Genomic DNA, 24,920 nt, shown 5'->3' with positions numbered 1-24,920 from the left:
ATTAATTTTAAAAATTATTAACAGACAATATGGCATAGAATAAACATTCAAAAATATTTGTTATTTACAATAGTATCAAAAATATCAAAGGAAGCAAAATAATATCTTATCAAAAATTGTTAATCTAATACAATCTCAACAGTTTTACAAAATAAAAATTAGTTCATCTAATACTTTTGTACTTGTAGTACATTTGAAATATCATCACTATATATTGCATATGTTTTTAGAAAACACCTTAACCTTTTAAAGGGTGGCCATTCTCCCTATTAAACTAAATTTCCTGAGAATTCCAGAACACAATTAATAGTTATGCAAATTGTCCCAAAAATTAACATTTTTCAAGTAATTTAAATAATTACAAATATATTAGATTTATTATTGGACAATATATTATAAAGAACTAAAATATATTAGTATTAAGAATTTGTATCTAAATATGGCAACAACAAAAATATGCTTCAATCAAAATCATAATTTTTTAAACTAAAATTGTTTATTATTTCAAAACAAAATTTTACATAATATTAAACAAAATAATTCATGATTTCTAAAAAAAAAAAATATTTTATTACAGACTTAAACCAAAAAGAAATGGTTCTCAAAAATAATTTTTATCCTAATTTTTTAAGATGTCAAGAAAACTAGAATTGTTAGTTAGAACTTCATTAGTTATTCATTGAAATGAATATGACCAACATTGATAGTATTCCAGAGTAATAGGTAGGTTGAGGGTATCCTGAGAATTCCAGGTTTTCCTATTTCCAGAGTGAGTGGTCACTTGGATTTTATCAAGATACAATGCTAATTTTTTTTTTATCATGATACAATGCTTAATTTAATGTGTTAACAATGTTAGAAATAACTCAACTAATATAAAAAAGGGTCAACATTTGAATATTCCTAAAACTGAATGTATCTGTTTTAGAAAAATATTTGGATAAACAATTCTTTTTCTTTTTTTTAAAAAATAATTATCATTAGAATTCTGTTTAAAAAGTCTAAAGTATAACTTAGCCAATTTAATATTTTAAATAAAATATAAAAACCGTTACAATCAAGTATTTGAAACGAAACGGTGGAAAAAATTGAAATAACTTTTAGAATTTATAAGTGGCTTGAGTAATTAAGAATATAGTGAAAGCGCATATTATGTGATATTTTACTGAATTTTTTTAAAAATATTTAATATATAGAAATAAAAGATGCTTCAGGCAAAGCAACTTATTACATTGAAAATAGCCTAATTTAAAATCTAAGCTGAACAAATTTATTTTACATACCCACAAACCATAATAGCTATTCTAATATCTCAAAATTTTAACAACTTTAAATTAAAGCAACACTTTGTCCCATTAATATGTTAAAGCAAAATATTTGTAATGATTGTAAATGAGGACATAAAATTTTTACAATAAATGATTTTCAAATGATGTTTAAAGGTTTACAAATTTTACGAAACTGATAAAGTTGAATATTTAAAGATAGATAAGTTACTAAATATACTGATAACATATTTAAACTGCATTCTATTTTCATTTAATGCATTAAAAAAACAAAAGGACAGTAATAAAACACACACACCAAGAGTAAAAAAAAAAAAAACTTATTTCAAATATGCTAAAGTAAAAGATCGCTGTCTTGATGAAGATGATTAATGTCCACCTTGAAGTGTTTTAATTTTGGCACCTTTCTTCAATTGGTTTCCAGCCTACAAAAGAGTTTTATAAAAATAATTTAAGAGCAGAATTAGCAGATTAGCTAAATATACACTTTAATTGAGAGTTAATAATTAAGTTCGATTTTAATTTAAAATTGTCAACTAGTGAAAGGTTAAAAATAATTTTCGAAAAATGTGAAAATATATTCAACATTCAATGTGACGGAAAATAAAAGATATGACTTTTAAAACAAAAATTTTGAGCAGTGACTCATGATAATTTACTTAAGAATAATTTCATGCTAAAAACAATGCTTTCATATTTATCATTTACTTTAAAAATAGTAATAAATATTAATTTGAAAGATCTATAAAAATATCAATTTTTTAAGCTATGAAATTTAGATGATCATGAGGAAAAAATTGTATCTCTTGGGATAAATTCAATTAATTTTGTTTAAATTAAAAAAATTCACCTTAAAAAATTTGTTGCTTAAGAAATATAAACAATCATTTACGATACAAATAAAATTTTACTTAATTACTCAGAGCTGATGCAAACCTTTATGTCGCCCCTATAAAGCTTTCTCTCCTTAATTTCCTGGATTTTAGGAAAAAATTTTATTTTTGTTTTCCCAATGCTTTTTTAGCAAACCTTTAAGGATAGAATATAATTTGACAGCATTATATCTTTGAAAGATGTAATTTAGATCTAAGAAGGAGGCAGGAAAGAAAGACATAACTTTATAAAATTGAGAGAGTATCTAATAATTTTTACACTGTCACAGACATCTACTCATTTAATACAATAAAATTATATGATTAGTAAACTAGTATAATAGTTATATGATTAGTTTGAAGGATAATTTAATATTGCACAAGTACATTTGCTTGTTTTATTACGCAAAAGTTATGCTAAAATAGATATTTTTCAAAATCCTAAATTTTACAATTTGCTATTTACCATTTCGATTTTAAATTAATTTTTATAAAAATGTTGGTGGCAGAATCGTTTTAGTATAATTTTGTTAGAAATATTCTGCAGATTTTGAATAAGAGAAAAAATGTTGTATTTTACGTTTCAAGTGTTGGTGTAAAGTTGAATAAATAACCAATAGTTCATTTAAGAAATATTTATAAAAGAAAATATTTAGAAAGACATTTAAATAATATTTTATATCTTACTCTCCAGTTTACATTCTTTTGATGGTTGAGGAGGAAGAAAATGGGAACCCTACATATTTTATCCTCACATGTCAACATAAAGAACACTTTTAAGATCAAGATCTGAAGCAGTCTTGGTCATCTAGAACTGAACTTTTCAACAATTTTATTGCCGGGGACCGGTCAACGTTTGATAATTTTACTGAGGCCTGATGAAAGGACGATGATTGTTTATATTTTAGATAGTTTTGTTTCATTAATTTTATTTTAATTGTATTTAAACATGCCTTTAAAACAAATACAATTACATGCAAGATATGGGTGTTACCTAAGGTGATGGAAAAACCACAGTAAATAAAATAGAAATAACAATGTTCCTTGGGCAACCCGGTACCATTTGACCCACTGATCTAGAACATATCCCAATGGTCGTCCAATTCTGTTCATACTTTCAATAGCACATTTCTCTTAGTGACCCTTACAGGAGCAGTATACCTTCCTGAAATACTGCTGGCATTAGGGAATACATCAATTTTATCCTACACAAGTTGACATTGAAGGTATGAAAACTTAGCAATTTACAAGTTGGCAATGCTGTCCTTTAGAAGTTGGTACTGGGAATACATAAAGTTTCCTTCAAAAGATGGCACTGAAAGAAAATAAATTCTGCCCTTCACAAGTTGGTAATGGAAGCACATTAAGAGGACGCAATACCTACCCTCTCAATACCAGCTGCTAATGCTTTTTCTATGGGAGCTTCATTTGCTAATAACTTTTTCGCATTTTGATATTTTGGAAAAATTCTTTCAGCATTTGAAACTTCATAGTTTACTCTAAGGTTTTATGAAATCACTTTTTGTTTTACCATAAATTTTAAATTATTAATGGAGTTTAAATATCGGTAATAGAGACATCTTCAAGAAATCCGTTTTTTATCAAAATTCATTCAGTAAATCCTTATTTTTGAGTTCACTTACTCGAACTATACATTTCAAGCTACCAGAAGAAATAACTAGTAATTATTTTCTTCAATTATGAAATGTGTTATTAGGAAAGAAAGATGAAAAAATTCTTAAAAAAATTGGGAAAAGAGCCTAAACCACGCCTCCCATCTGTCCTCCCTTCATTTACCAATACGAGTAAAAGTTCTAGTGGGGTGGGATTTTTTGGGGGGTTAGGAGAAAAGCCTCTTTACTTTCTTTGAATAGTTGAGGGGTTAAATAGCCTTGGGGTCTTCTGTTGTGGTTGAAAACAGTTTTTATTTCATTCTCTTTCTTTAAAATGAGTTAGGATGGAAGACTTTCTTTCGAATTTTCTTATGTTTTTTATTATTATTTTTTCTTCTTAATTTTGGCAATAACAACTTATCAAAACATTGTAGGATAAATATATTTAATTAGTTAATTATATATATCAATTAAGCTAACAATAATTATGCAATCTTATGTAAAAAATTTTCTGTAGCACTTTTAAATACGGAGTTAAAAAATAGTAAAAATTTTAAACTTCGTAATTTAAATTATAATATTGTCATTAAATTTTTTTTAGCTTTATATAAGAGGTTAAAAATTGAAACTAGCAATATGAAATTTCTTTACTTAAATATCAGTCCTAAATTTCATAAAATTACAATAAATTTCAGAACAGTCACATGTGGGTCTAATACTTTCCTAATTAAACTTGACACCTTCAATTGGCAATTTCATAAAATTACTATAAATTTCAGAACAGTCTCATGTGGGTTTAATACTTTCCTAATTAAACATGGCACCTTTTTCTTTAACTACTTAAATAAAATTATCAACAATATTATTAAAGAGGATTTTTTTGGATTATCACTAATAATCCATCGATTTTAGAATTTATTAAACATAATAAAATTAATTCTATTGCCACTTATGATTTCCAAGATCTTTTCAATAGCATTTCCCTTTCTAAACTAAAAGATGCTCTTTTGAATTATTACTATGTTTTGAAAAAATCTTTAATTGCGATTTTGATTATTGGAAAATTCCAATTAATTTTTGTCTTTTCAATAATTATCTTTAAAATGGAAAAGATATTTTTTTTCCTAGTTGATGGAATACCTGAAGGACCTAACGTTTCATTTCTCTTAGCTAATTTTTTTTGCACTAAAAAAGAGAAATTGTACTCTTAATATTAAATTTGTTTTTAGATTTATTGATGATTTAATTATCTTCAATTTTCATGAATATACTCTTTTATTTAATAATATTTACCCCTAGGAATTAACCTCGCTTCGTAATCATAATGATAGCTTAAATTTTTTGGATTTGGGTATTATAAAAGAAGAAAATATCTGCTTTGTTGGTCTATTTTATAAAAGAAATTATTTTTATTTTAAGGCAAATAAATTATTTGGAATTCTAATGTTCTTAAAAATATCTATTTTAATACCATTTTTAATCAAATGTGTAGAATTAAAAAATTATGTAGTAATGTTTAGTTATCCAAAAAACAAATAGACAAAATTTGATAAAAAAACAAACAATGGTTACCCAAATAAAGTAATTAAATTCTATATAAAAACATTAAGTTAATTGTATGTTATTGTGAATAAATTTACTAAAAAACTTCTTCGTTAATTTATACAATTTTTACCGTGTGCAAATCCATTTCGGGCAAATCCTTGGCTGAAATTATGTGCATAACAGGCAATTCATATTTCCTTCTCTCTCTCTTTTCTGTTTTATTTATTTTTTTCTTAAATAATGCGATATAATAACCGATATGTGATTTATATTTCAATTTCTTCACTAGCAAATGCTAACTATTTCTAAGCATCATATAATGTTACTTAGGTTTTTATGTTCGTAAATATAGATTGCTAGTTTTAAATATGAATATTATATTTTCCCATTTCGTAAATTTTCCTAACTGTTCAATAATAATGAGTTTTTCTGAAAATACGTTTCATTTTCTTTACAGTGCTAACAGAGTTAAATGAACATATTTTATTTTAGTATTTTCAAATCTAATTTTTATTACCGTGCAGCGTCACGTATATTTTTGAAAAGGAAATTTTTTGTCCCTGTATAATTTGTTTTATTCACGTTTTATTTTCCCATTTTCAAATCTCTGCCACTATTTAGCATTATGTGTTTATACGAAAAGATACTTCTTGACTGTGTCAATTAATTTTATGATCCTTGTAATACTTCCACATTTGCAAATTCTAATTATTTTTTAGTATATTTCGATGATTTAAAATTGACAGGAAAATGTTCACTTTAAGAAAATAAATGTTTACTTCAACTTTTAACTACTACAAAATGCCCATAATTAGCATTGTATTATTTACTATGCCAATTTTACCCTTTAATTAACTTTTTGATTTTACATTCCTTTTTTCCATCTGTGATAAAGTAAGAGTTGTGCTCTTGTTTTTAGCCCTCATTTTGTCACCATATGTAAACATAATAAATATATTGCAATTATACATTTCTTGTGACTCAAGTTATACTGTTTGTAATGCGCATACACATGTAAACTATTTATATTTGCTCTATTTTGTAATTTATATTTTTTATTTTTTCCTTTTTATGTTTTTATTTTGATTATACGGAAGTAGAAGATCGGGATGGTTATAAATAAAGATTTTTTATGCTTTTAATTAGAGAGTTTTTTTAATTGCATGCTTTGCCCACAAAATTGGAATTTTTTGTAATATTACAGTCTTTTTCTCTATTTTTGATTTATTATTTATTTTTGTGTTTGCGAAGTTCTGACATATGTCTACAAACTTATCTGCGTTATAAATAAGTTTATATTTCATTACGTAAATAAGAAATACATCAAAAAAGTAGTTCGAGAAAATTTTTTTCACTAAATTTAAACCCCCAAAATAACACAATGACCATTTTTTTTTTTAAATATAGTGTCTCTTAGCTTTTATATGTATCTGTATGAACAGGTGTGTGCTCATACATACACAATTAAAATGAAAGTAAAGAATTCAAGGTGTGATCAACACAAAATTTAAAAACTGTAGAGAACAAAGTAGAATCACAGAAAAAAAAATCTAGGGGAAATTTTTTTTTAATTCGTTGATTATCAAACTACACGCTAACAGATGTTTCATCTGAATTCCATCTTTCTGAGGCTGAAGTAATATGGAACATGTGGTGAAAATTCACTTTAAAAAAGGAGAGCAAATAAATAATACTAGAATACAAAAATAAATAATACTCAAACAGAAATTTTAATAATTCAAATGGAGATTGAAATGTATGAAACAGAAAAGAATATAAAATTATTGAAACGGAAAAAAATAAAAAATTATTTTTGTGTAAAAATATTTTTTTTTAAATTTTTTTTCTTCCTTTGCACAAACACACACCCATATTCCAATATACGTATGTATCTTAAACTATTAAAAATGAAAGGAGAAAAATTCTCAGACAAATACAAAACATAAACTTCAGCAAAATTACAAAGCAATATAAATAAATTATAAAATTTATTGAGAAATTATTATACTTATTTACAGAAAATAAAATTTTCCCGGATGGTGAATGTAAGTTTAAAAAAGATACATCAAAACAAAAATTTTCTTTGATGCAACTTAAAAAGCGTTTGGTTTTTCTTTTATCATATTTTATAATTAATTCTTATTTTTTTATTTTTAAAACTTTTTATTACATTAGTATAAGTTATAATAATTTCTTTAATTCTGTATTATGACTTAATAAATTTCCTACGTTTTAATAAATTATGTATTTTTCAGAATTTTTATAATTATATTTCTTCATATATTTACAGCTCAATATAATTAGCAGTTCTAGCTCCGATTATTAAAACTAAGTTACTTTAATTAATTCCACACACAATAATAAAAATTTATATTCTTCTTGGTGTTTTAATTTGAAACGAATTAATTGTAAGATATAAGTAATCTCCATTATCTTGTAAACACCTATTTACATACAAATCTTCGTTCGAATGTCTATTCTGGATATTTCACAACGAAACTAAGAATGGGTTTAAAAATAAAAGACCGCGTACCCGGAATCACTTTTCGAAACTAATGCTTATATTGTTCAGTTTTGCTAAGGAAGGATGGGATAGTTTAACTGACCCTCTATCATATATCACTGTCACTGTACCAATTCACTGCTCCCTCAAAGCGACGCCCCCAAAGTGTGACTATTACAACTCTGATTTTGCCAATTCTGGTTTTTTATCTGGGTAAGGCGTCCTCTTAACTTAATCCTTCACAGATTGGCAATGGGGGATACTTAAATTCTGTCCTTCACAAGTTGGCAGTGAACACAGATAAATTCAATCCACTGCAAATTGGCAAAAAAAGTACATAAATTTTACATCCCGAAAGTCAGCTTTGAGTGTACATAAACTTTGTAATAAGTTGGCATTTAGGTTATATAAATTTATAAAGCACAAAGTTTATGAACCTAAAACACTCACTGCAGGAACCCATCACTGTTGATGTGATGGCCATGGATAAAAGCACTTTATTGAATTTATGAATTGGTTTACGATTGGAATGTGTGCAGGATGATTAAGGTTGAACATTTGGAATAAGAAGCAGAAATTTGGTGAGTGTATGTATCTTTCCATATACAGCCCATTTTAGCATAACATATTCTCATAAATAAACTGTTCTTTGAAACTGGATGAATCTTTTAAGTTATCCCTGTAATCTACTTAAATATTTAATGACTTAAATAAACAGACAATTGATATTCATACAAAAACTTAATTAAGAAAAATATTTAAATATATTTTTGGAAATAAATGAAAAAAAAATTATAAATTAGTAAGAAAAAATCTGATTTTTTCTTCTTAACCTTTGTTGGTGTTTATAAAATGTATAAATTTCACAATTAAATAACATTTATGAATAACATAATATAATAAAAGATCATAAATCAATTAAAATTATCCAGATTTTTGAATTAATGAGGTGTACTGTTTTATAAAAAGACAATTTGCTATAAAAGTGAATAAAGTTTATCTATTTAGAAATGAAAGATGCCATTAAAACAGATTAGCATTATTTTTAAGATTAACACATAAAAAGATAATAAGGCTTTTTTTCTCATTTTAAATAACAAAAAACTTACCACTGGTTTAGTAAAAACTTGTTTTGGTTTTCTCCTGTCAGATTCAATTTGTGCCTTGATCTGAAAAGGTAAGAGTTTATTAATACATAATACAATATAATAAAGATGTTCAAATTGTTTGTCAAAACTAAACGCTATAGAGCTATTTTAGCGAGTCATTATCTAAAATAAAATATACATTCAATGAAGAAAACATTATACACTATGAGGCAAAGGATTTTAGAAAAATCAACTACATTTGTCATCATGGGGTTTTTGAAATTGAAAAATCTAGTTATCTTTTACTTAATGTATTTCTATGGAAAAAAAATTAGTTACAGTTCAAAAAATTAATTATCACTAATTACAAAAAAAAGAAGGAAAATTTAGCATAATAATACTTTATTTAACTGCAAAATATTATTCCAAAAGATTTTGCATTGTTCGCTCACATTTATAAGCATTTGCATTTAGCTTGTATATTTTATTAGCTTCTCACTTGTATGAGATTCCATGAAATAGGGAGAAAATACAACATGTGTGTGAGATCAACAATATGCCAATAACTAAACATAAACTTTCATCACAATATAAGTCTCTTACATTTTTGGCTAATTCATCACGGTACTTTTTATCTTTCTCATATTCAGCAATTTCTTTCTCTCTTTCTAGAACTGCTTTTCTTTTTAGATCTTCTTCTCTCAGCTGAATGAAAAAGTTTAGAGAGAAAAGTAATTAATCTTTTAAAATTAAATACAAATCGAAAAAACAAAGAGACATGATAGTTGACATAGCAGTAGAACATTATAAAACATGTAACAATCTTTTTCAGGTGATAATGTTATTTAGACCATCTTGAGCAGAAAAAGAAAGTTTATTTTATACCCAAGTAGCACAGGGATATTGTAACAGCTTTAGTTTACATCGACCGACATTGTCAATATTGGCGAAAATCGAAATTGTGTGTACGATATTGTACGATTCCCGTCGATTTCACATTAAAAATATGTTTGTAAAACTTATCATTTAAAACTTTATTGCGTCCTTAAATCAAAATTAATCATTTAAAAGACAAAAAATGACGTCAAATTGTTATAATTCCAAAAAATAAGTTTAAAATATAAATTTAGAGACATCCGAACAACCCCGGACAATATTTGATATCAATATTGCAATCGTGTTTTTGTCACGACATCGATTTTTTCTTTAAATACTGAAATCTACGATCCATACCACTCGGAACCGTAACCATAACCCGTTAAAATGCTGTTTATCATTTACCGCTACACCTGCGATCTATTTATCTTTTGTCTACTTATATTTAAATCTAATTTCGTCTCATAAGATTTATACCTTCGCTCATAATGTAAATGGAATGAAAATTATTTAGATTTAGCGAGCCCGAAAACTCAAACCAGCTGAAGATGAAGGGGAATTAATGCACCTTGTTGAACTGAACGAATTCTCTGATCTTGGCAGGTATGTGCTGTTTTTAATATATATAATTAAATTATATATTGCAAGAATTACATTGATTTCCACCTTTTTCTTGTCCAGGCTTCTTAACTATTTAATTATATCACGTTATTCAATTCTCATATTCACAAACAGTGGCGTAATTTTATAGTATGTTTGGAGATGTTAAGCCTTCTGACATGCTTATGTTTATATTTTTCACACCTGCCAAATTGTACGTTTGATGAAAAATATTTTTTAATACTTGAACTAATTAAAAATTTAAGAGCTAAGTGAGCTAACAAATGGATCATATTTGCATATTTTTTAATTATTAATTTGTCATGGTAGATTGAAATGTTTTTTTTCTTCGAAATTTTAAATTGAAGATTTAGTATGTCTACTAGATTGATTTAATATGTATACTGAAGATTTAATAAGATATCTAATGTTGCTGCTAGTAAGAAGTTTTTTTCTTAACCGTACAAGTTTGCAGTATATATATATATATTTATAGATATATATGTGTGTGTGTTTATGTGTTTAATTATTATTTAATATTATGCTTACTGTATCTAATTAATATCTAATGTTTAAATTACAAAAAAAAAAGAATTGAATCATGAAAATTTTATGTGTCTACATCTTACTTACCGAGCCGAGTAGCTCATTAATCAAGTAATTCATAATTTCAGAAGGGGTTTTAACTTACATAAACTGAAGTTTGTTGACTATTAAATTATATCACATTATTCAATTCTGATATTCCCAAAGATCATGTTTACTTTTATTAGTTCTGTGCACTATAACAATTTGTCTGCTTTTCTCGGACTAAAAAAATGTCTGAAAGATGACGAACTTGTTCAACGTTCCTCCCATATGCTCGTGCCAAAGAATAGGATATCTCTCCTGATACTATTCTTTGGGTACATATATGTATTTATTAGGGTACATATAGGGTATCAGCACACCTAGAAAGTCATGGATTTCTATATTGAACAAAATTTGTCATGATCTTTACTATTATTTTTTTAAAAATTGCGGATTTAGGTTACTGAAAAATCTTAACTTTAAAAATGGAATCCACCTAATTTCATAGCGTTCTGAATATCTGAATTTGTAACAAAATATCCAATCTTAATCGTATTTTATTAAAATATAAAATGTTTCAATTGTGTTCTTTAAAATTATTAAGGAAAGAACATCCTTTCTAGAGCGAATAATCTTTTAAACTTCAGTGATTTCAGAATCTCATTAATTATTTTATTTGTTTAATTATTTTTTTATTTTAATCAATTTAAAATTCTTGTTTAGGCTTTTTATGTTACACTTACTTTTAAGAAGAAAAAAAGCAGCCTTAAAAAGCTATATAAAAGTTATTTACTTTTGTATTTTTATTCAGCTATTTAAATGCTTCAACTCTTTCTTTACTCAATTTTTAAGTTTAATATCAATAAATGAGAAGATTTAGAGCCCCGTGGCAGATTTGCAGAGACACAGCAACATTTTCGCTGAACATTACAAAGTTCTTGCAGAAAGATTTTTCTTTTGAAAAAAAAAAAAAAATTACCTTTATTTTTTGACAGAAATTTACCAGCTATATTTGAATCATGCATTTGAATAATAACTTTTTGGCGTGTTCAATATACGCCAATAGTAGCGTAAATTGATGGGGGTTTTTTCTGTTGTATTTTCGTCAGTTATTGATGTTGATTTTCAAGTGGATTTTAAATATTCCGATAAGCAACCTGAAAAATTCGAATCTTGTATTTGGGTATTTACTTTTTAGGTCAATAATTCTGTCGAATTTTATCAGTTATTGCTATTGATTTGTCCATAGTTTTTAAATCTGATATTTATTATACGATATTTTTATACAACAGCCTAATCAAGAAACGAAACACTCATTTGAGGTGACCAATTCGTGTGAATTTGTTGTCAATCTTTTTTTTTTCGCCGAGTACTACTGCGGATTTAATAATTTGCAATTTTTTTTCACTGTGATGACAAAAGGCGAAGGAAATAATTTCTATATCCCCCTGCCTCCCAACAAAATACGAAAATGTTGCATGTAATGTTATAATAAAAATTATACGCTCAATTTAAAAAAAAGTTATACATAGTTTTTTGTTTTAAACACAGTGCTTTTGTTATTTTAAATTAGTAACATAACTGTTTATTTTTGTGAAAAGTATCTTGCAGAAAGATATTAGTGCTAGAGAGTTTTGTCGCAAATAGCTCGAAAAAATTCTGCTTCAAGGATTCAGAGTATAACAGCTTTGGTTATACCTATCATTTCAATTAATGTTATTATAATGCTTTTTTGAATTTATTGTAGTGTTTTTGTCGGATAAAATAGTAACTTCGGTAAATCATGACAACTTCTTGGAATTATTGATGGAAAGTCAGGGATTTGAAAATCTGAAATGTCGCAGATACCATGTACATATCAAAATGAAAAGCAATCCATAGCTGAATATGTCCCAACTTTGCAACATATTTTAACTTATGTGATTCTTAAGTCAAATATGACTGCACAGTCAATAAAACACTTATCACATGGTAAGTGTTTTAATGGTATGGGTATTTCTCCGCACACTATTTATACATAGAATTCTTGATAATTGGATTCGTTAACATACAATCTGATATTGCAATGTTTAATATATTTATGCACAGGCCATTGCTTTGGAAGCTTCTCATACAAAGTAAAGAACTAATGCAAGAACTCTTTTAGAGAATAAAGTGACTGAAATAAGAAATAATATATTATAAAAATAAAAAATGTAGATAATTCCTTTCTTCAGCAATCCTATGCCCGTTTTACTTGTGTGGTCTTAATTGATGATAAAATATGAGGTACATTTTGTAATGGTTATTAAAACATTATATATATATATATATATATATCTTTTTTTTTTCTTTCAGATATGTTATTTTGAAACCATCTGTAAAGGCTATTTATGTTCTTTTACTTCAACACCATCTTGGAATTGGCGATGAGGAAACAGTGTTTTGAAAGCCTCTCAGCTGTTACAAACGCCATCTTAGGTAATTTTATAGACTTAGAATTTTAAAATTTGTAATAAGACTTTACTTTTTCGTGAGTCATTATCTTGCACTAAAATGGATCAGTTATTCCTTAAATTAACTACCCTGGTCCTTCCTGTTTTATTTTGCTTAGTTTGTATTCTGAACTCTAATACTTTTACAGCATTGTATGTTTCAAAGTTCAAAAGTTAGCCGCTCTTAAGGTTTTGTAATGTTTTTCATGGCATCTTTTCTCAACCATGGCATCTTCTTCTAGTTATCAGGGTTTGTTGATTTAAATCAGCTTGATTTATTACATGATTTAAATCAAATGATTTTTTAAAAAAAAAAAATCGAAAGTTAAAAAACAGTGTTTTTAAATTATTGATGCTTTTATTATTTTTTTTTCTAGTTTTAAAACTTATTTTAAATAAATTGCTACATTAATTAATTTTGGTTATTGAAATTGCTTTCTTTCTTGGTGTATGTTAAATTCCAACACATTTGAAATTGCATTTTTAAAAAAAATTTTGATTCTTGAGATTGATTGATGGCATTAAATGTACAAATTAAAGTACACATTTAATGCTGTCTTAATATAGACTTGCATAGCTGTAGAGAGTAATTAATAAACATGAATTTTTTCAAAAAAAATGCAAAAAAAATAATGTTAATTAAGTTCTACCTTTTGATTAAAAAAGCATGGAATTAAAATCTACATTATATTTTATTAGTGGAAAATGTTTATTTCTAAAGCTATAGTAGAAAGATGGGTTATATTAGAAAGAAATTATCCTAATATGTCAAAAATAGAAGGAAAGAAAAGGGGGCTGATGAATTCAGATGTTTTTTCCCTGATATAGTGTCATTCTTCCCTTTCAAAGTCTATTTGAAGCAGCAGAGTTATTAACTGGTAATTTTTTCTCATAATATGTTTATAGTATCTTTGACATAATCAGATTTTCTATAAAGAGATTTTGTGAAAAAAAATTTCAATGAGTACATAGATTTTTTAAAAAACTTTTTAGCTTAACTTATCTATTTTGATTTAAGATTAAAAATTTATTACCACTTAGCAGTACCTTTACAAAATACTTCACTATATCTAAATCAGCACTGTGGTAACCTCATGTTAGATGTGGAATTTGTATTGACTGGCCGGGTTCCAATCCCAGCCGATACTGGGATTGGAACCCAGATCACCTCATTGAAAGGTGACCAAATAATTTTAAAAAAATTATTTGAAGAAAAACTTTTTTCTGTCTATTATATTATAAAACATAATATTTTCCATATGTTATTAACTTACTCGTAAAGGGCCCCCATATAAAAATAGGCACGGTGCTCCTGGAAACATAAAAACTGCTCTGATTCTATACAGAAGAATTGTCAACCTAGGGCTGTTAGTAGTACCTGCGTTGTGCTCATGTCTACTTTAGTTCATGTAATTTTTCAATATAACTATTTGTCTTTTAATTTAAAAGTATTAAAATTAACCACAGTTCATGTCTTATTTTTTTTTTCAGCTGCTACCTTCAAACTGTTCAAAGAAACTAGCTGCTACCTTCAGACTGTTTAAAGAAACTAGCTGACTAGAAAAAGCTGAAAAATTTGGTGAAGTTCTTGCCACCGCCAATGACCGGAAAGGCAGGAAGACTAAGTTTGCCTCAACTGACACAGTTTTGTTTTAGAAACAATTGATTGTATTAAAGAATACAATAAATTATAGAAATTAATATATTATTCTTTACTATTTAATAAAGATTATATTTCATTTACACATTTGACAACTGTTCAAGCCCTATTAGATATTTTGGCAACACTTTAATGGATAAAGGCTATAAGTAAATTAGATCGCAGCTTATTGTACCATGCTTACCCTTTTTTAAGTCAGAAATCTGAGGAAGTGACTCCTGTTATTTTATTATAACTATCAGTGTAAATATTGCTCTTTTTTCTTTTTAATCAGTTTTCTTAAAATCGAACCTGATGCTGTGAAGATAAGGAATTTTGTTTTCCCATACATACTATTTTAATAAAATACAGATTATATAACACTAGAACGTCACAGCAAAAAAGTTTATCGTTTTAAATTAAACATATTGTGATTTTAATCTACACAGTAAAATATAGATGCTGTAAAAATTATTGCACAAATCACTTAAAATATTAAAATTATTTCACAGTATAAATGGCTGCTTGTACCCTGAAAAAGCGAAGAAATATCTTAACAAAACTATTTACTTTCTAGCTTATTTTCTGGAATAATAGTAAAATATACCTGCCTACCCAAACTTATTAAATATTTATAATTAAAAAATTCTACAAGTTTTGGGAATAACAAATAATTTAATTTTAAACAAGCTAGAACGGTTTTGTTAGGTTTTTCCAGCTTACAAGCAGGCATGAATATTTTCAAAAACTAATTTTTATTTTCTCAAATAACGTAATTTTGGCAATTGTCTGCATTCCACAGCATTCATTTTTTAAATATCGTGTTGACGATGTCGGTTGACATAGTACAACGTTTGTAAATGCAGAGAGATGTCGATCGACGTTACCCAACGTTCCTACGATATCGAACAATATTGTTTTGCAATATTGAATATACGTTATAAAAGGGCTCCATTTTTATATAGTACAATATTTCGCTACGATATTGTACAATGTTCAAAGCTAAGTTTTTACGATATCGTTTTTGTGAATTGTGCTACTTGGGTAATAATAGAAATTTGCAAAAAAAAAAAAAATGCATTTTGCTTCTACAATTACAAAATATTATTTCAGGAGATTAAGGGAATGCCATTACTGAAATTTCACACCATAAAACATTCTTTACAATCCTCATTACAAAATTGAAATTAATTTTTTTATTGAAACTTTACTAAAACAGGATCTTGTTTCTAATTTTCTTTAAATAAATTATTATAACCTTTGCGTTCCCTCACACTTAAAACAGTCTGTAAATTCAATTTTAATCTCAATGCTTAGCTTTAATTCAATGCTTTAGTTTAATTAATTAAAACAAAATGGAAACATTCTTTTATGCAGTTTGAAGTTAATGAATATCTAAAAAAATTAAAACTTCAGTTTCTTTCAATATTTTACTTACTATAGAGGACTATAGTAAGACCTATTTTTATAAATGCATAAAAAACTGCTAAAATATTGTCATTAATAAAATTTTTACTAATATAATTGAACAAGCAAGAAATATATGCAATGCTACAAATCACATATTGAACTCACAATCGCTAATAGGATAACAATTTTTATAACCAAATATTGCTTTGTAAGAACAATAAAACTGACTCTTAATTAATATGCTCTATAGATTTTAAAATTCTATATAAAACTCCAATAAATATGAAAAGTTAATTTTTAAAAAATATATACATACGTGAAAAAACATAATTTTCTGATACTGCATATCAGCAATTCCATTTATGAACTCAAATGCTCATCAAATATGTCAAAAATTATAGAGGGGACGCAGAAAAAGGGACATTCACTTCTGGATGTGCACAAGAAGAAAAAAATAGTGTACTCAGACCAGCAGACATATGACTGGGAACAAACTTTAATTGAAAATAAAATTATTTTTCAGGGTACGTAGCCCTGAAAAATAATGTGGCGAAAATCGACATGGCGAAGAAAAAAAATCTGATTTTCGAAAAAGGAAAATTAAGCACTTTTTAAAAACACCCAATAAAAAAAAAAGCACCTTTAATGGCTTTTAAGAAACGAAAATCAAAAATAAGCACTTTAAGCACTTTTTAAAAATGCCAGGCACCATGTTTTTTGTATTAATAATAGTAGGACAAAATGAATGTAATTCTGAGTATTAAATAACACTACCCCTATCCCTTGGTGCAAATGTTTGATCAGTTGGTGTTAAAAACCTTGTTTTTTAAATGTAACTCTTTCCTAGTTTTGTCCCTCAACAGATGAAATCTTCATAAATTTGCACATATTATTAGATGGATATAGAAGCAGAGAATTTATTATTTGCTCAATTATCACATATTATAGATTTTATTTTTTTAAAAACTTTCTCTTAAAATTTTGTAATTTTAGAAAATTTAAAATGCTTTAAATGATTTATGTTAGTTAAAATAGAGACCCCCTCTTCGTAAAATAAGACCTGGAAATTCGGGTCCTTGGTACTAGCTCCTTTTGACAGACAATTTCCTAAGTCCAGTGGAGTCACTGTCATATTAACTTAGTTTACATTTTAATTATCTTTATTTATTGCTTAACAAGTGTGTTGGTCTTTTTCAGTTTCTTCCGATTTTCTCCAGTTTCCTTGAAGGAATATGTTTCTCCTGGATAAAATCCTGACTCTATCAAATATTGCAAAGTTAAACCACAAATGTTTTCTATATCTCTTTTTTTCATATTGATATTTTATGGTATTTTTATTATTAGCATGGAGGATGTTGACTATATATGGAAAAAAAAAGTCAGAGTGCTTGATACGAACCAACATTACCCATAAATATAGCATATATTTTCCCCAAAGAAGTTTATTTCACATAATGATAAACTTTGGAAAAAGGAATCTTAACAGAATTAACATTAAAAACCTACTTATTTACCTATTGATCTAAAGTATTTCAATGTTATTTTTTTAAAAAACAATTTATAGAATTTGATTCTCAATACCCTTAATAGAAGCTAAAAACGAACAAAATACTTAATTTATAACATTATAAAATTTAAATACATAGTTTTTTTTTTTTTACCTGTGCTTCACTTTTTCCTTCATGCTTTGTTGTCGTATCCCATTCTGAAGCTGAAGGCGCAACATCACTGAAAAAGAAAAAGCAGTTTTTTAAAGGAATAGTGCAAGTTCATGATGAGCACCACACCAGTCGGGCAGTTGGTTAAGGCGCCAGCCAAACTGCTGACTGGAAAGCTGGGTTCAATACTGACAGTTGACAAAACAAGCACACAGAAAATACACAGAAAAATGGACATTACATCATTGTTTGTCATCTATCATTCTACCAGTTCAGTCACTAGCCATGTCATTTGACCAGGGTCAAAATTAGGTAGTAGTTCTTACCACGGTCATTAAAATATAGAGGTGTAAAAATGAGGCTAGGTGTTTGGTCACAGTTGGGTGATGTGTGTGTCATAGCTCATGCTACGGACTATAAAGTCAAATCCCATTTTAGTGAAATTCAAAATAGCAACAATTATAAACTAATGCATATTTTCCGAACCCACAAATTAATTTCCATAGAAATAATGCATTAAAAATACCGATATCAGGAAATGGATTATCTAATTTAACGAAGGCGAAAATAAACAACAACTCCTTTTTTTTTGTAATCAAGACATCTTTACCTTTCTTTAAGAGTACAGAATGATCTCAGAATTCAAATATTTATAAGTCTGTGCAAAACTAAGTCAGTCTTTATGATTTTCTGACAGCAGGCAATGATGCTAAAAGCATGTGAAGCATTGACATACACGTTCTACATAATTACGTGTACATAATTTGAAGAAATTTGTAATTCCACTAGTTCTAAATGATTTTTACAGAAAAAATTACTGATTACGCATTTGTCCGATAAGCTAGCATTAATTAACTCATTGCTTCTTTCAACAAAAAATTCCAATGCAACAAAATAATTTTGGTTTATGTTGAAATTCATAATATCTGCTTAAAAAATGTTTGTTATTGCGTAGTGATTGTGTCGCTTTATGGAAATCACTTTAACTGACTAAAAAAAGAAAATAAATAAAATGTACGAAATTTTTTCACTGGAAGCATAAATGAACAAAAAATTTTGTTTGTTTAAGAACAATGAAATCAATATGTTTATTTATAATTATATTTCGACCTCTTAGTTTAATAATTTTAATACCAATTTTTTACTCAACTCTTTTTTTTAACGACACACTAAAAACTTACGTACTTACTAAAATAGCAGAATTAGATGAGATGTTCAGCAACTAGACTTTTGATATTTATAAAAGTTGTGCAGGCATGTCAAAAACAAATAAACAGTATTATTTTTAACATTATTTTCCGTAAACAACAAATTATTTTATTTTGCAAACTTGAAAAAAAAGGATTATAACTTATTAATGTTAAATTATGAATAAATGCTTAGATAACAAAATAAAAATAGCTCCGCTCTAAAGATTTATTGTTCTGCTGCAACTAAAATTGTCTTTGCTACATATATCCCAGTTGTGAACACTTTCTGCTTTAGGGATGTATACAAAATCCTCATTTCAATTGAATTTTAAATGGATCACAAAAGATCATATTTCTCCTTTTGTGCAAATTTTTATTACTAGTCAGTTTGAGATATCAGAATAATGATAAAAAGTATTATGTGGTTGTAACAATATCAATAGGAATATAAATTAAATAAAAAATGCCTTTAAATCTTTTGTTTGTTAAAAAGTATACTTAAAATAGTCCATGTTCAGAAAATTAAAATCTCGATATGGCACTTTGTGTAGTAAACATTAATATATTCAATCATAGCATTGCTGATCTAAGACATAATTTTAAAACTATATTAAAAAAGTGCAGGAAATAATATTTATCAAAATTAGCAATACTATGTAAATAACTAATATGGAAAACTTTTAATAATAAATAAATTCAAATGAACAAAAAGAAAAGAAAAAAAAATACCGAAATTGTAGAAGCAATTCAATCACTTCTAGTAAGTTTTCATCACTATTGAAAACAATTCTTCCATGAACCTAATAAAATGAAAATAATAATCATACAAATATACAGCCAAATTTTTCCACATAGTATTACATTGTTTTATAAATACTACTGACCAGGGGCCCCCATTAGGGGGAAGGTGGGCGCACAATGTGTCTACTTAAAGCTTGGGGGGAATTTTTACACTAAATAAAACGAATAGTTTGGAGGGAATTTAGAATTTGCCCAAGAGCTTGGGGGGGATGGGGGCCACTGCTACTGACTGAATCAGTTATGTAACAATAAGATAATCACAGGGTACTTTGGGATTATCCCATCGGCCATTTTCGCCAAACCTAAAAAGTAGCGCCAAAGGATTTGGCAAGCATTGGCAGGTAGGCAGGATAATCCCAAAGTATCAATCACAGTTTAAAATGCGTAGCTTTAAAGAAATGAAATTTTGATCAGACAGTTTTTAAATTCTAATAGATTTCTTACTTTCAAATATTTCTTGAGTGTGAGCAAAATTTTAAATTATAATAATATAAAAAATTTAGAAAAAAAAAAAAAAAAACTAAGCATACATTCAATTTTTGTAGAAATAGTGAAGTTCAAAAATGTTTCATATTAAATAAGGGCAAGATTTGTTACATATATGTGATGGTTGCTCTAAACCAGTGATTCTCAACCTTTTTTTTGTGGCGGCACATTTTTAACGATTTCGAAATTTGACGGCACACAATGAAAAAAATTAGTTTAAGAGTTCTTTACTAACCTATAATACACTGTGTTAAATAGTTTGTGATAATAACTTTGAATGTGAAATAAAATAATATGTAGTACAAAAGCACATTTATTAAGAGATTAATTATTTCTTTCCACTAATTTTTTATTAGTTAGTAACAGTTATTTATTTTTTTTGCTAGTCATTAATTGTTAACTTGTTTTCTATAGTTATTAACTGTTATTTTTTGCGATTTCCTGTTAACTAGTTTTTTTTGCTAATTATCAAATTGTTAGCTTAATTTTTTGTTAGTTATCCTTTGTTAATTTGCTTTTATAACTATTAATTGCATAGTTTACTTTAATGATTAGCTTTTATTTCGTTATGAAAGTTAATATTTAGCTTTCTTTCTTTTGTTAATTAATAATTTTAATAGTCATTAAACTTTCTACTGATTTCATTATTTTTTTTAATTGCCAAAGACAGTTTAAACGTTTCCTTCTTATTTTCACTTATTTTAAGATTGTCAGAGACAAGACAATCGCCGACAAAATGTTCATGCGGTTAAAGCCTGGAAAAAATTATAAAAAGTATGTATATATATATATATATATACTTTTCTTTAATTTAGACTTTACTCGTAATAAAAAAAAAGTATTATAATTTTTTTTTGTATCATTTCTAATATTAGGCGGCACATTTTAAGAATTTGGCGGCACACAAAAGTGCCGCGGCACAGTGGTTGAGAATCACTGCTCTAAACTGTAGGTGTCAGCAACATGTACTGAATTATTTAATTTTTGGTTCAGGTAATCCTATCTTTCAAAGCTGGTTTGTAATAGCTGGTCTATCTTTCATAGCTGGTTTCTTTCATAGCATCTATTTTGTGAAAAAACTATTCAAGATAGAATTTTAATATTTATTGGAAGTTTGAGGCTATATGAGATGAGTCCTATGCTACCTTGTTTTGTTTGAAAATCTAATTAGAATTTAAAATATTTTAAATTTTTAGTGATCAGGAATTACCCCTTCTCTTGATCAATTCTGGGGTAAATACTGATCATTTCTACGGTAATTACTGATCACCAGTTTTCAAAGTAAATGGGCTGTTTAAAAATAATTATACAATGGTAATTAAGAAATAAGACATTAAGATCAAACAAATAAATCAAAAATATATGTTTAAGCAGCTAATAAAACATTTTATTTAAAATCAGGAATAAAGATTAACACTTCAGCTCTGGCAGCAGCTCTCACACTGAAATTTTCATTTTCAATCATTGAAAGAAATTTACTATTTTTGCTTTCTAGAAGCTTAGTATCCTTTTTAAGCTTATAATTTCTCACCATATTTATATTAGGTTAGTTTATCAACTTAAAAATTATTCTAACAATGTACACACATAAAATTAAGATAGAAGTAAGGTAAGACCAGCTAGAAATGGTGCATATCAGAGCACATTTTTCTTGTATACAGTTAAAAACAAATTTTGTGATTATAGTTAAAATGTATTTTATAGTTGTTCCACTTAATAAATATGAACTGTTATTTAAGAAAAGACAATTAACTATTTATTAGCTATTTTTTATACTATTTATAAGAAGAAATAACAATGATCAGGAATTACCCCAGTGATCAATAATTACCCCATCTATAGGGGGCAACATTTGATATAGTTTCCTATAATCAATTATAATGTTTACAGTAGATGTGAAATAATTAAGCAAAAGTCTACACTATTTTTATATCAAAGAAAAAGAAAGTAACTCAAAATATTTATTATTAAGAGAAGGAGGGGGACCTTTACAAAAATGTGCACATTTTGAAACCGATCTTTGAAATGGAAAATACAGAAAGCATTTTAAAAGATACTTATTTTGTTAGATTAAACAAAAAACTATTATTAAGTAAATGCAGTTATACTTTAGTAATTTGTACAAGCATTCTTGTCCATGTCTCAAATTTAAAAAAAAAAAAATTATTTTTTAAAATAAAACTTAGGTGATCATTATTTACCCCAGAAACAGAGTGATCCTGAATTACCCCGGGTCACCCTACCTTTCGCGTTGCTCCCTTTCTGCAATGCTTTTTTTTTTTTTTTTTATAGATTCTTGCGGCCGCTGCAGGGAAGTTGTGAATATTCTGCCACAGATTACAATAGGGAAATCTCCCCTTCAGGTTCAATATGAGATTAATCAACAATTAACAAAAACTATGTCATTTTAAACTTATATAGCAGTTAGTAACTTTAAACACTGAGTTAGTACTACATAAACAAAGTTACAGACAAGTCACAAAGCCGTTCTAAAATTAGATCAATAATTCAGTTAGCCGATCTAAAATTAGATTTTGATTTAAAAGTACTAAAATACAGTAAAAGTATTATCACTACTAGCTAAATACAAAGAAAATGGAGAAAAAAAAATTTTATAAACAAAAACTTCACGAACAATAACTTTTAATTCAAAAAACAGAAAGTATACTACAACAGTTGCTAGTTTTGAAATTCGGAGGAATCATCAGGGGGGAATAAACAACAACATGTTATTGTTACATATAAAAGGTTTTCTTTTGTAACATAATTTCTAAATTAGTTATTCATACTTATGCTTACTAACATGAATGTTCAACTGTTATAAGCATAATGAATATTTTTAAGCTTAGGTGCACTTTGCTCTACGTACGACTGATAAAATTATATGATTTTTACATTTTTAATTGTCTTAAGACAATTTATAAAATCTTATTAAGCAATTTCATTACTTCAATCCACCCGCTCAAAAGCATAAATTGACGGCATGAATAAAGGCTCCAGATCTTTCTTGAAAATGAAGGATTCGTAGGTTTAAGCAATCTGTACCTTGAATTGTCTTCGTTGTGAAATATATTTCTACAAAATAATAGCATCAATTAACATGATAAAAGGATCAAAATTAAGATAAGGGCTAGGTACAATCACTGAACGTAAAGTACATAAATATAAACAATTCCAACCTGTGAATTGTTAAGAGATTTTCTATTGCCTCCCTAACAACCTTGGAATCTTCTGTTTCAGTTAACGAAATTAAACATTCTTTAAGTAATTCCTTGTCTAACATTTTGAATATAATTAAAAAATTAAAAAGTTTCAGTTTCGATTTGAACTCTCATCCATCCCGCGAGTACATTTACAGTTTAGAAACTCCATTTCTGCCCGCTTAATATCTTTCGAGGCCTAATATTTTAAAAAGGAATTAATGAATCAATGTAACACAAGATGTCGCTGTCATAGAATATCACATGATCCCCAATATTATCGTTCTTATTTCAATTATTGTAAGTAAAATGCATATTTTTATTAATTAATATCTTATATGACTTTATAAACTTCATTTTACAATTTTCCTCCTGAAGGAATGCAGTATCGCAATAAATTGTATCAACTACTTAGTTATCTGCATAAAATTTCGGAAATATTTAACTTTTTCATGGAGGGTATTTTTATTAATTTTTTCCTCTTTACTTTTCTTTATTTTCCTTTTTTTTCTTTTCATTAAAAATCGTTAAAAAATTGGGCAAAATATAAGTATTTAAAGTGATCCTTTCCATACTTCGTATGCGTGGGAAACATTTTGAAATTCTTTTTTTTTTTATAATTTTGTTTCGAATCGTATTTGATAAATTATGAAAAAAGTGGGGTTAAATATCTTGAAGAGTTGAAAAGTTTCTACCAATTATCTGAATAGTTTTTATAAATTATTTAAAGAAAGTTTTGATTAGTAAGGGGTTTTCCACAAATATAATTTTGTACTATTAAACAAGATTTATTAAAAATGACACCGGCATTATAGAGGGCAATGCTTATTAAAATATGCTTCATTTCGCTTATCCCCTTGTAACTTCTCATTTTGTTGTTTGGAAAATCATTAATCTCTATCAGACGTAATAATTTGTTATTCAATTTTGTTTTGCAAGGTAAAATGAAGTTCTCCTCATTTACAGCTTTCTTTAAAGAGCTAGAAACTTTTTACATTTTCAAAATATTTAAACCGGACTTTCTTCATGTAATTAAATACGATTACGATTCATAACAAAATAATGAAAGAAAAAAGAAATCAAATATTTCCCACGCATGCTCAGCATGA

General features: G+C 26.9%; 1 protein-coding gene and 1 long non-coding RNA gene across 2 annotated transcripts; one reads left to right on the top strand and one right to left on the bottom strand.

Annotated features, from left to right (window-relative positions):
- Positions 1 to 951: 951 nt before the first annotated feature.
- LOC107436240 (uncharacterized) lies at positions 952 to 23,990 on the bottom strand. Its single transcript, XM_087158881.1, has 7 exons — positions 23,791 to 23,990; positions 23,560 to 23,686; positions 20,054 to 20,124; positions 18,138 to 18,204; positions 9,511 to 9,612; positions 8,929 to 8,988; positions 952 to 1,711 (listed from the first exon to the last, which is right to left on the bottom strand). The coding sequence occupies exons 1-7, from the start codon at positions 23,892 to 23,894 to the stop codon at positions 1,655 to 1,657; spliced, it is 588 nt and encodes a 195-aa protein (XP_087015007.1). The 5' UTR covers positions 23,895 to 23,990; the 3' UTR covers positions 952 to 1,654.
- LOC147813193 (uncharacterized) lies at positions 10,148 to 15,128 on the top strand. The gene is made up of 3 exons (XR_015432432.1): positions 10,148 to 10,386; positions 13,291 to 13,413; positions 14,919 to 15,128. It is a non-coding gene; the product is annotated as an uncharacterized LOC147813193 (long non-coding RNA).
- Positions 23,991 to 24,920: the final 930 nt, after the last annotated feature.

This window comes from Parasteatoda tepidariorum, chromosome 3 (assembly GCF_982258835.1).
Source record: "Parasteatoda tepidariorum strain Cologne lab strain chromosome 3, Ptep-v5.0, whole genome shotgun sequence".
In the NCBI taxonomy this organism is placed as follows: Eukaryota; Metazoa; Arthropoda; class Arachnida; order Araneae; family Theridiidae; genus Parasteatoda; species Parasteatoda tepidariorum.
Note: the sequence above shows the minus strand (reverse complement) of the source record. Positions and strands in the feature narration are given on the sequence as shown.

What these genes read in the sequence shown, in the direction of transcription:
- LOC107436240 (XM_087158881.1), bottom strand. Translation starts at nt 23,894, where the DNA reads ATGTTAGACAAGGAATTACTTAAAGAATGTTTAATTTCGTTAACTGAA. An exon ending in TTTTGAGCGGGTGGATTGAA is followed by an intron (nt 20,125 to 23,559) that starts GTAATGAAATTG and finishes TCATTTTATTAG; the next exon opens with GTTCATGGAAGAATTGTTTT. An exon ending in GTGATGAATTAGCCAAAAAT is followed by an intron (nt 8,989 to 9,510) that starts GTAAGAGACTTA and finishes TTACCTTTTCAG; the next exon opens with ATCAAGGCACAAATTGAATC.